This window comes from Mytilus galloprovincialis, chromosome 8 (assembly GCF_965363235.1).
Source record: "Mytilus galloprovincialis chromosome 8, xbMytGall1.hap1.1, whole genome shotgun sequence".
In the NCBI taxonomy this organism is placed as follows: Eukaryota; Metazoa; Mollusca; class Bivalvia; order Mytilida; family Mytilidae; genus Mytilus; species Mytilus galloprovincialis.
Genome location: NC_134845.1, coordinates 16,923,811 through 16,936,643, shown reverse-complemented (window position 1 = coordinate 16,936,643; position 12,833 = coordinate 16,923,811). Strand labels below are relative to the sequence as shown.

Below are 12,833 nucleotides of genomic sequence, written 5' to 3'. Positions count from 1 at the left end.
TCGAATAATATCCATTACTGGATATCAAATATATGTTTATTATATATAATTTAGATCCAAATGTACCTCCGAGCTTATTGGGTCTGGAGTTGTGAAATGGTTATTTTAATTATTTTTATTCATATTTTTAACGAAAAGCATAGAAACACGGCTTCCATGTAAACTGCAAGTAACATCAGACAGATATTTAAAAACGCTGATCAATATTTAGATAGATATAAAACTTGACATCCCCATGCATGAATGTGCTTGGGGTTCTAAAAATCGTATGGCTAACAAATATTTCTTAACAGACAACTATTTTACGAATGCATGAGTTAGATAAACTGCAATACTGCAGATTTTGATAATCTTAATTATTTATCCAAAAATTTAATAATAATTCATTTTTATTAAAACCAATTTAATTAGGGTAGAGCTAATAAAGTTTGTTTTGATACAAATTATATCACTGCCACTTGCAAGTAACGTCCTTCGTTCAAAATTTGACCATAACATGCTATATTTTTAATTGTGTATCCAAATAGCTTCACAAGCAATGTGCAGGTGCGAACTACATTTGGCTGAATGAAAAAAATAAAATTAAAATAATGAGATGTGGTATGATTGACAATGCGACAGACAACCACAATAGCTTGTTGTTCGGTGTGCTCCAAGTCTCCCTGTTAAAGGCCGTACCTAGACATATAATGGTGAACTATTATAAATTGTGTCTTGGACAAGAGAGTTGTCGTACCATATCTTCTTATATCAATATAAGCAATCATTGGCCAACGAACGGTATTTATCAACGAGAAAACCGATACCGTATAGTCGGCTATATTAAAGGCCCCGTTAAGACACAATTCGAAAGAGAAACCTGACGACCTCAGTTACAACAAATCAGTTTATCAAAAAATAAATATGATATATTTAAATTAATTACAAACACTGCACATATATTATTAAATGGTTGTTTTAAACATGTTTGTATACGGGAAAACCTCCCCGTAGTCAAGGACAGTGTAGTAACAGCAAAAGGATTTATTTTTAAGACGTCATAAACCATCTGAGAACCGCACGCCCTTTTTGTTTTAATCATAAGATAATACCTTTCAAATAGTCCGACTTTTGAGGAATGAGACAACTTTTAGAATTCAATCATGTATGTGAAACTAAAACAAGGAACCTACCTCTATCTCTACTCTAACTTTAATCTAAAATTCAGATCAATGTATTACATGTATCATATAGGACCATATTTTGTAATTGTAATGAGTCGAAATTGCAATAGCTGTCCTTATATGTAAATTCAAATTTTAAACATTTTTAATCCTCTAAGTATGATCGTCAGAGATATGTACTTTCTATAACTGTATCCTGTTTAGCAGTTTCGTCTTTATCAGTAATATTGTGTAGCGTTTTATGTTCTGATAAAGCACTGATATCATCCTTTAGTGAAGGAACAAGTAACAATGATAAATCGAAGATTTGTGGGGAGTGTCGCTGTTTTCTAACATGTTTGTCTAACTCCTGGCATCCAATCGAATCTTTGGGAGTATAAACGTTGCCATTTTGAACCGGGTTTGGAACATCAGTTAATGTTGTTCTGGTAGAAATAGAATTCTGCTGTGTCGAGGTTCGTCTTCGCATGCTGAAACTATAACAAACTAAATGTATTAATAATATCAAACCTTTAATAAATTGAAGAATTGCCGATATTTGAATACTTTATGAACTATTGAAGAATCAATCGATTGGTTTTTTTTTCATTAACTGATGTAGGTAATTAAACATCATTGATATGCTTTGTCAATAGATTATATTAGGTCAGTGAACTATTTCTATAAACAATAACAATTGTCTCCGTTTGTCATAATTGTTTGTTTTGGGAAATATCCTACATATTATGGTCATGGGAACAATCCAGGACAATTTATGCATGAATTTTATTGGGTGAATCGGAATGTTGGATGCAGTTAATTAAGTAGTTTTCAGTGTCAAGAGTTTAGACGCAATATGATCCTGATGTATCTTTAGAGTTCTAAAGAAACTCTTAAAAAGTTTACAGAATCTACATAATGTATATTTATCAGTATTAATAGCAGAAATGTTACTCAGGTTTCGTGCATTTACTGCATAACATAAAACCAAAGAAGACCCGAAACAATTACATTCCTGATGAAAAGAATTTATTTGAAATGAAGATATGTTAACACAAACCGTTTGAGCAGTTAACCGATATGAAGATGCAGTAGGAACAATAGTAAAAAAATAAATTGTTGAAGCTTCTGAACTCTCCTGCAATTCTTTACATAGAAAGGTAATAATTTATCGGTTTATGTATTTTCTATTTAATACTCTCAATCAATTAGATAATAATTTAAAACTAATGCAAGATCTTTAACTTCATGCAGACATGAACTGTTATGGGCAATATAAATTAATCCCTCCTTATATGTGGTGTTTACTTTCGTAATGCGACTTGAAATGAGTTTAAATCACAGCTCCTGGTATTTTTTTATGATATTTAAAGATCAAATTGATAGATAAATTATTTAAATGAAAGTTTTATTTGAATACGGGTCCTCTAATAATGAGCACAGTGGGATATCAAATACATGTCTTTAATGTAATCTATCTCTTTTATGTTCTTTATCAATTTGTACTGCATTTGAACGACACCAACATAAATAAATGACATAATAACTATTCTATTCTGACTTTATTCTAAGTGCTGTCAGAAAATAGACAGCTTGTTCAAATAAGTAACTCGTCCGTAGTTATGATAGTTTATTTCCTTAATAGAAACGTGTTGGAAATATAGACCAGATAAGAAAACGTTATCACGGCATAGACGGGGGGAGTTATTTAACAACAACAGGAATTTCAATAAAGCAATTTGCATATCACTTTGTGACTATCCTGTTACTTTTTTACAACACGGTTTACAGGATATCATGAACTAAATATGGTGTTATATAGTTATTGAATGGTCCTGTTCCCAAAACACAATGACAAAAGTAAAACAATATGCGATGGAATTAATTGATGTTGAAATCATTAGAAAAAGACAACAAAAACTGACCATTTCGAATGCTATCTTAGACTAACGTTGTTGATTTTTATTTTTATAACATTTAAAAAACAAGTTTTAAAGTTCTTTTAGGTTATGGAAAATTGAAAAAAAATCTATCAACTTGCAGACTGGAAGTATAAAGAAGTTTTCGCTATCGATAATTACAAGCTACAAATATAATCAAGACCTTTTCTAAGTAGCATCAAACTTTTGATCAGTGTAACAGGAAAGTCCTATCGAAAGAATTTTCAATGTATTCTTTTCCGTTATTATTAAGATTTCATATTTTTTTATGTTGCTCCACAAAATTATTGTTTGTTGTTCCATCTAGAAACGTTTATTCCATTTTGCAATTAAGAAATTTGACATTTTATAGAAAAATGACCTACATGTAGAATTCGATTTGAAAACTAAGTTTAATGAGTACTGCCTAATTTTAAAATCATTTTGAAGAAGAAGAAAACAAAGCAACACTTTTGGGAGACAAGGATCATGATATTGTTTTTTAGTTTCCTTGTAAGAAATGATTAAATCTTTCTTTTCAAATATGATGTTATCTTACAAATGACCTTTTATACTTTTATACATGCTTAATAAACATAGTTTTAATACAAAAAAAGGTTTTATTGTTCTTTGAAGCACATTGTGTTCAGCTATTTTAAACATTCATTTTATGTCTTATTTTATACACTGACTTGAATATTAGAATCCTATTTAATATTCACATCACAATGTTAGTAACATAAAGTATAAGATAATTTGCATATATGGGATGAAACTTATTTTTTTAATGTTTCTTTTATGAGTCCAGGACGTGAATTTTGAACTTCTAAGTTAATTTTTTGTGATTGCTATTCCCTTTTTCTACACTTTCACACGTTTAATTTATACGAGAACACACCCGTGATATCCCGGGTCCTTGTCTGAATTAAAGTATATAACTATGCGTAAGCCTTATTTAAGTATTGGTATTGTCATCTGATAAAGTCATGCCGATTATAAGATACACAGTTTTCTCTACTTTCAAAATTTATCTGTTTGAACCCGTCGATCTGAAACTTATCAATTATTGGTAATACTAATTATTTGGAAAACAAAAGGTACTGGAATGGAGTATTTTTTAATCAACAGTGTTCTCCTATATTAGTTATAAATAAAGTTGAATTATTTTATTCACTGTTTTACGTCATGCCCGCTAACAAATTGAAAACTGTACCTATATGCATATGCCTTATTTTAAGTCCAGAATTTTAGAATTCGTATTGTTATCTTAGAAAGTCTCACTGATTGAAATACTGCAATATTGAACAATTTGACAATGATTGAATTTAGTAGTGTCAACCCTGTGATTATGACCCGTGTATATAGCAAAATCCTAAATACACCGTGTTTGGTTGTGCGCCTGTAGATGCGGAACGTACAGATAAGGTAATAGGTAACGGATGAATATACTATTGGTATCGGTATCGGATTCGACCCGGAACTTATTATTGGCAATATTAATTATACGGAAAACAAAAGGGTCTGAAGTGGTGTTATTTTTAATTAACAGCATTGTCCTATGTTAGCTATATATAAAGTTGAATTCTTTGATTTGTCGTTTTTACTCGATAACGGCTGACAAATTGGACCTCGTTATTTTAGTATTATAGATATTACAAAACAAAACTACTTTTCATGCAAATGCACACACGTGACCTGTTGTATCTAAATAGATTGATTCTCTTAAACTAAGGATTACTCTGAGGATTGATATCGTCAAAACACTGCATATTTCATTAGATAATTATATTACACTTAACAAACATTTTGCTCTTGTTTACTAAAATTCCTACATTTTTTTGTTTTTGAAAGCACACAATTCGAGAATCATATATTTGTTCATTATCAATACAACGGTCAATTTGACATTAACATACACAGGAAAAGTTTCCATGAAATAATTAAACCCTGTGAAGGTTAATTGATATAAACAGTATATCACTATATGAATATTCTAAAATGTTCAATAAAGATTATGAAAACAATAACAGATTCTGCTTTCATTTTTAGCCATGGCTTTGTCAGTTTATTTAAGATTTCTGAGTTTGACTGTCCCTTTTGTATCTTTCGATCCTCTTTAATAAACGAAACACATCAATTTATATCATGTTGACGAGAACATGTTTTATTAAAAAAAATGAATCCCTACACAACATATATACGAATGAATATACGACAAAATACCTCTCTAAAAAGGAAACTATGGCTTTAATTTTTTTTAATGAATTTTCATTCATTGAATGTATGTTACGAAGATCTACGAAACATACATTGTATAATAGCTTTTTTTATAGCTTTTTATTTAAATAATAACACTGCTTAGTGTAAAATCAATTCACAAAATTCTCCAGTAAAACTATTCTATGAGTAAGGCGTTTCTAAGCCTTTAGTTAGCGTTGTTATTAATATTTGATTGTGATCAATACATTTTATTTATCGCGGAGACGTTCAATGGATTCAATTAAATTATATTCATATATAACGAAATTTGTTTTTTAATCGATAATATACACTTACATATTTCGGTTACAAATCTTTGGTAGGTTTCTTTTAAAAGTTTCGTTGATATTGATGTAAATGTAAAAGTTAATTCCATAATTAGAAAATTGAAACAAATACAGTATTGCTTTGGTAAGCCCACGTTGTGCTGATATTAATGTAGTTGCTGATGTGGTAAACGAGTCAACTGCATTGAAAATTGATATTGGAAGTGTTGTTATTAGAAAATATATACTTATGAAGAATAACATCCGAGTAAGGCGCTTACTACTTCTTATGTTGCGCTTTCTATATTCTTTACTCCTCATAAATAATCCACGTAACCGTCCAGAGCTACGTAATGTTTGTCCAATAAAGATATTCATGATAAACATCAATATAAATGGCAGTAAAGACAGCCACACTAGATCTATGACAACATAATAATTTTCTTCAAAATTAAAAGATGCAGGTGATGTGTTATTGCATATATATTCATTCTGTACTTTCATCAATCCGTTATTTATAAAAAGATGACCATCAATTGCGAAGCTCATCAGCATTGGTACTATGAGAACTATTTTAAGCAGTGATGAAAATTTTGCAGTTCGATATTGTAATGGAAACCGAGTTTTTACAAATCTCTCAACAGTTATTGACACTAGTATCCAAGACGAAACATGCATAGAAAAATATATCATAAAGACATCTAGTTTACAACCGACGTCAGAAATGGTCCGAATGTCGAAATCGAACGTTGCTAGAATCCATCGTCTCACTAATCCAGTTATAAGTACGGTAGTGTCCGATAAAGAAAGAATAAAAAGGAAATTGTAGGTTATATTTTTCCATTGTTTCATCCGACATAAAACAATAATAATTCCAATGTTTCCAAAAACTCCAACAATAAAGATTATTGGTGATATTATTCTCCAAATCCATTGTGTAATTTCCTCTAACTGTACTGCTTTTGTATCAAATGGCATATCAGTTATGTTGTCATAATTATTTAAATTAGTTATATTAACATAATTGGACGATGTGAATGAGCACTCTGTGTATGAATCAATTGTGTCTATAGTACTGCTTCCACCTGTTTGAACACCGACAACCATTAGATGTGTTTTTCTTTACCACCATAACAAGCGTCTAACAAAATATAAGTCATATAATGCTTTCTAATAACAAAACGTAAAGCAAGTTTAATAGGGTGTATATATGCAAGGTAGTATTTTGTACATTGCTCGTCACTAGAATTCTTTTCTTTTTATACATAATAATTGTTCACCTCTACACGGTTCACAATCTCTATACTTCCTCTTTAGATAATCAAAACTGTTGAAATACCAAACACGGCTATCAAATCTGTTAATATTCAATTTGCGCCTTTTTGCAAGTGATTAATTCCTTGAATGATACTCTGTACGCTATATTTGTTTAAATAAAATAGTTTTTTAATGAAGTGTGTGTATTTAATGACTGATGACTTGTATTATATGTGAATATTTCAGGCTCGTAATTTGATTATTTAATAAACTGCTGTGTCATGGATACATTTACACATCTATTTATCTTAAATTCAAATTATATAAAAGAATTATCCCTAATTACTTTTTAAATGTATCGTCTAGATTGGATAAAAAGCATTATACTTCTTTATACATCTACAACCATTAACATAAAGTTTTAAATCTTAAAGCTTACAAATGAAGATACTTCACAATTAATTTTGCACAATAGAATCAATGTTTTGTGTTTCGTCATTAGACAAACAAAATACAAAAACGAAGACAAGTACAAAAAAAGTACAGTGATAACTGCTTCAAATTTATATGGGTAGTTCAAATAAGATTTATATTTTAACAGTTTTATAATCATACCTTACGTGAAGGGTAACTTGTAAATTACACTTCCCTCATCTATTAAAATGAGCATTTTAATCCGAATTGACTTAAAGGTATTGAATCATGCAGTAGAATTATATAACTAAATGTAAACTGGTTTTATGATGTAATAGATTTACATTTGATTATGTGCAAACGTTTCTTTTTAAAACTTCTTATTCATAAACCTTGAGGTAGATGTGAACATATTGTTCTGATACTTATTTAGAATTGTACATGGTCGAATACAAATGTGTCGTATTTAAAATGTCATAAACAAGAAGGCCAAATTTATGAAAGGATTGCACTTGAAAAACTGTATTCGTGTTGAATATTTGTTTCAAATTGAGTGGAGTTTACAATGTTTTCATATGGAAATATCGCTTACAACATTGTTTATGAACAGATTTACAACGATAATTATGTTGTTTCTTGTTTTTATTATTCTGTGTAGGTATGGTTTGAAGTTGGTTGCCTTTTTAATTGATTATTAATTAATTAAATACACGGACTCGTGTCACAGTACTATTATTATAATAGAACATTCTATGGTGACTCAAAACTTATCTGGTCATTTAAAACGTGTTCGAAGTTGATGTCCAGTTTTCAAACATATCTCAAATGTAAGTCAAATCAAAGTTCATGACGAATGTAAAATATGCAAGAAACAAACAAATTCCAAACAAAGAATTAAACTGGAAACAGCCATTTTTCGATTAAATTTTCACTTCATTTCCAATACTATATACAACCAATTATTGTTTGGTTCTTTTTATATTCCGTACTCTATGTATATCTTACCTCACAATTATTTTATTTCCCTGTACATGTGTTCGTAAATTTATATGGCGAGATTTTAATTTGGCCAACGTTATGGTTGTCTTTTTCGTATTGTTTTACAAATATATCCCCCCTCTTTTTTTGTTTGTTTTATTTTTTATGTGTTGTCATTGTGTCATTACTTTTACAAATTGTGACTTTCATGGAGAGTTGTCTCATTGGCACTCATACCACATATCCTTATATATATATATATGTTGTTGTTACCTGATTTCTGTAACGATATGTACTACTTTATTGTTTACGAACATCAAAAGAAAAGACAATCCATCGTCTTAGATTTATCTACAACGTTCTTCAATTTAAATCTCATATAATGCCTGAGTTTTTATATATTCTCCAACAGGCTACTCATAAGCCATTTATTGATAATCATTCCCCTTTCTATATCACTGTCAAAGTGTTTGATTTAGAAACACATCAATGGTAGAGAAATCCAAATAGTGGAAGATATTAGCAAGCAAAATCTAGGGAATTGTGCAAATGATGATACAAGCATAAAAATTAGCATGAAGCATCATTATTATATACGTTTTAAGAAAAAAACTGCTGGCCATAAGAAAATTGCATTTTTTCAAGATGGCCACCACCTTTCTAAAATGGCTATTTTTCCAAATTGAAATACTTATTTTTTCTGGAAAACGTTTTATTTTACCTTCTTTGAGTCAGGTTTTGTGGATACCTTCTTTACATGTGACGTGTATACTAAAAATGTATATTTGACATGTTCTGGAGCTGCGGATGCGTGAAAATGTTACAAAATTCACAGTAAAACATTTGAATTATTTATTACATGCTTAGCGCTTTTGGATTTTTAATTATGTTAGGAATTTGTTTAATGACATTTTTAAAGGTCATGATACACATGCGCTTAACAATTTCGCGCATGCGCGAACTATTTTTAGATAAAGAACGAATTACACGCACTACAAGGGCACAATGATTGATATCGTAGTTCATCTAACAGACGAGGATTTGAATTTCTTAAACATATCTTGGTCGTATTTCATTCCTCTAAGCATCTATATGCTCTTCTGTTCGAGTATACAGTGCTACTTCTTGGATGCCACTGTTTGAAAATATGTCTTTTTAGTTATAATGATCAAGCATTCGACGGATAGGCTGAAAAAGGTGGTTAACCTTCCAAATATCGGGCAAACATCAATGCAGCTGCAGATAATAAACCCTTTGGTATTTGCTACGCAATTTCAGTTGGAATGGCCAGATTTGTACGGAGAACATAAGTTAATCGTCATGTTTGGTGGATTGTACATTAAAATGGCTCGTTTTAAAATTCTATGTGATAAATTGTGTGATAGTTGAGTGACATGTACCCTAACTGAAGCCGGTATTGCAACACCTAGAATGGCAGATGCTTTTCATGTATGTTCAAATGTAATTATAGACACTAGCATCAGATAACTGAATTTGGTTTGCTTGAATTGGTTATGCCAACCGTTATGGAAGCGTAAACACAGAAAATATAGTTCATGGCTCTGTGACGTTTAAGTATGTAATCGGGTGTAAGGAAAAAGAGTCAAACCGACCACAGTTTAATTTCTGACGTTCAATAACTAGTATGGATTAACAAGTTTATGTGCCTTCGGTAGTACGCTCATTTCACGAGTCAGATATCGTACTTCCCAAACAATCCATATCAAGCATGATACTAATCTTGGTTTTGATCGTGTTAATAATGCTCGATAGTACCGATCCATCTCCAAGATATGGCTTCCCATCACGGACATTATCAACAGGTGGCAATGAAATTTGACAATGGTAATTTTTACTTTACGTTATACCAGCAAGTTGATTTGTTATATTAAAATTGACCAGGCACAAATACAAAATAATGAGTTGTGAACGGAGATGTTGGTACCATACGTTCAATCGAAGATACCTTAAAGACTATGGACGGTAGCTGGACCATTGTTTATTCAGAAGTAGGTAAGATATGTGTAAGACTCCAAGATTTTGGGTCCAAATGGTACGATCTTTTGAAGCAAATGCGAAACGAAGTAGAATCTGCTTTTTTATCCAGATGAAACAGAGCGTTTCCATATAAAAGCCGTAAAATGCAACTGGAAACTTCTTTGTCAAAAATCAAAGTTAGAGAAGCTGAACACTGATTGCGATATCTTTTATAGACTTTTCATTTCATCTTTAGCCATGAAAACCAAACTGCTCCCCCGTCTTTGTGTCAGGATATGGTATTAAATCGCAGCAAATAGATATACTTGAAACATTCTGCGAATTGCCATCAGCTGGTCCAAATTCTGACGCATTTATTGTTGGTAGTGCAGCAATGGAAGATTTATTGCCACCACTTAGGGCAAACATATTTGATGATTATATGCCGATGATATCATACTGCCTTACATAAAATCTTCCTTCGATAGGTATCTAAGATTAGACATCGATTTAATGTTTACTAAATTTATTATCCAACGACTGGGACGAAAACAAAAGGCGACGTACTAGTACTAGACGTAAAGTTGTTGGTTCTGGTAGAACGCCAAGGGTTTGGGTTAGTTTTCTCTGTGAGGATGACAACAAAAAGAATTGTTCCAAGTTTCTTAATTTGGCCAACAGAATTGGTTCCTTTGAGACTAATGCAAATGCATTTGTTACTCAAGGTGACATATTCTTTGCAATTTCAATACGGATTCTTCACAGCTTATAACCATGAAAAAGCAGATACACGAATGATTCTCCATGATAAGCATGCTGCTGCAAATGGTTGTTAAAGTAATTTTCATTAGATCTGCCATAAATATAGTAATATTAGGAATTGCAGCACTCGCAAGACTAGGTGTGGACACATTGTGGATAGGTTTTTGAAGTCATAAAGACTTTTGATGGCTTCCTGTACATGTCATATCAAATGCGTTTTGTCCTCGCGTAGGAGCTTTTCCTTTCTTTCATGCATTTAGTGGGTATGACACTGTGTCGGCATTTACTAGGAAAGTGAAGAGGTCAGCTTGGCAGATATTGGAAGTATTCTCAGATGTAATGGACTGTTTTGCCCGATATTGTATAAAGACACAGACATTACCATCATAGAAGGATTTGTTTGCATCATGTACGGAAACATCACCGTTTGCTGTTAAGTCGGGACGATTAAAGTCGTTTGCAAGGAAGCAGAGGCCTTATGATGCTACTCCGCCTACCAGGAAATCATTATAATTACCTGTGGTAGGCGGAATAGCATCATAAGGCCGTTGCAAACGATTTTAATCTTCTGAAGCACATCAAAATAGAAACATAGCAAGGTGGACACGGTTGAGAATGTCCGGAGTTATGCATTGGATAGGTTCATGTACCAAGTCATTCACACAGGAGTTAGGTAAAAGAAAAAAAACCAATTACAATTGCACACCAAAATGGACTAATTCTCGTGTCATGATTTTTTTAAATGTGGATGCAAGAATAAGCTGTGTTTGTAACTGTAAATGCTACTGTTATGGCATTCCTTGTACATGTTTGTGTATGGGTAACTGTCAGATAATTATAAGACAAGAAACCTGTCTTTCTAAACAAACTTAACATGCATTGAATTTAACAAAGTCTGTGATATCTCTTGTTAAGTTGATGAAATTGACATTTTCCACGTTTTGCCGCCATTTTTGGGACCGGAAATCACTTTTTTTGTTCATGCAGGTATTGTTTTTTCGTACTTTAGGAACTACTATTTTAGTTTTATCAAAACTTACATTGGATAATACCTCTTACACAGCTTTCAAAAGACTTACGAAATGTAACCAATTGGAAATGACGCCATTTGCAAAATGAGCCATGACCATCTTAAAAAAATGATTTTTTTATGTCCAGCAGCGGAAATTTTTTAATTATCATTTAGTCTACCCATATACCAAATTCCATGCTTGTATCCCGATTTGCACAATTATGTCAAGAATATCTCCCACTAAAAGTATGGTTACATTAATTTGCTGTAGAAATGTTTTGTATTGTTTCTGTTTTGTAAGGCTCTAGTTCTTTTGTGATGACGTTATTCAATATCTTTACATATTATCTATGTTTATGCATTAATCATAACACTTTCCTTTTTACAATCCATTGGTAGAACACAATTCAAAATAGGCCAATATTCAAGAGTAATCCCTCATACGAAAAAATAAATTCACTTTTGAAATAACGATTTCAATTGTTTTTGTTAGAAACACATTGTAAAATTTCATGAACCTGTAAAATAGGGGGATAAAGATCAATAACAGGTGCATGTTGTCATTAAGCCATGCATGATACATTTATAAGACACAAAAAATACTATTGGAGGAGGTTGCCCTTCCCTATTCAAATGAACGATTATTGATAATATCGGAAATCCATATCCTTATTGTTAATTTTTGAAGGTTTGATTCTGTAAAAAATAATTATGATTTTGAGGTAATGATTTCAACTTACACTATACACGCGACAGTTTAACATATTTACAAACATTGGCGAGGTTATTCCTAGCTTGGCATGTTAGTTTGTAAATGTCAGAGTAGTGAACCCATCAAGGTGAAAAG

The 12,833-nt window shown here is 31.5% G+C and overlaps 1 protein-coding gene across 1 annotated transcript; it reads right to left on the bottom strand.

The window, feature by feature from the left end:
* Nucleotides 1-872: 872 nt before the first annotated feature.
* LOC143085204 (neuropeptide Y receptor type 1-like) lies at nucleotides 873-7,546 on the bottom strand. The gene is made up of 3 exons (XM_076261434.1): nucleotides 7,459-7,546; nucleotides 5,618-6,727; nucleotides 873-1,639 (listed from the first exon to the last, which is right to left on the bottom strand). The coding sequence occupies exons 2-3, from the start codon at nucleotides 6,691-6,693 to the stop codon at nucleotides 1,330-1,332; spliced, it is 1,386 nt and encodes a 461-aa protein (XP_076117549.1). The 5' UTR covers nucleotides 6,694-6,727; nucleotides 7,459-7,546; the 3' UTR covers nucleotides 873-1,329.
* Nucleotides 7,547-12,833: the final 5,287 nt, after the last annotated feature.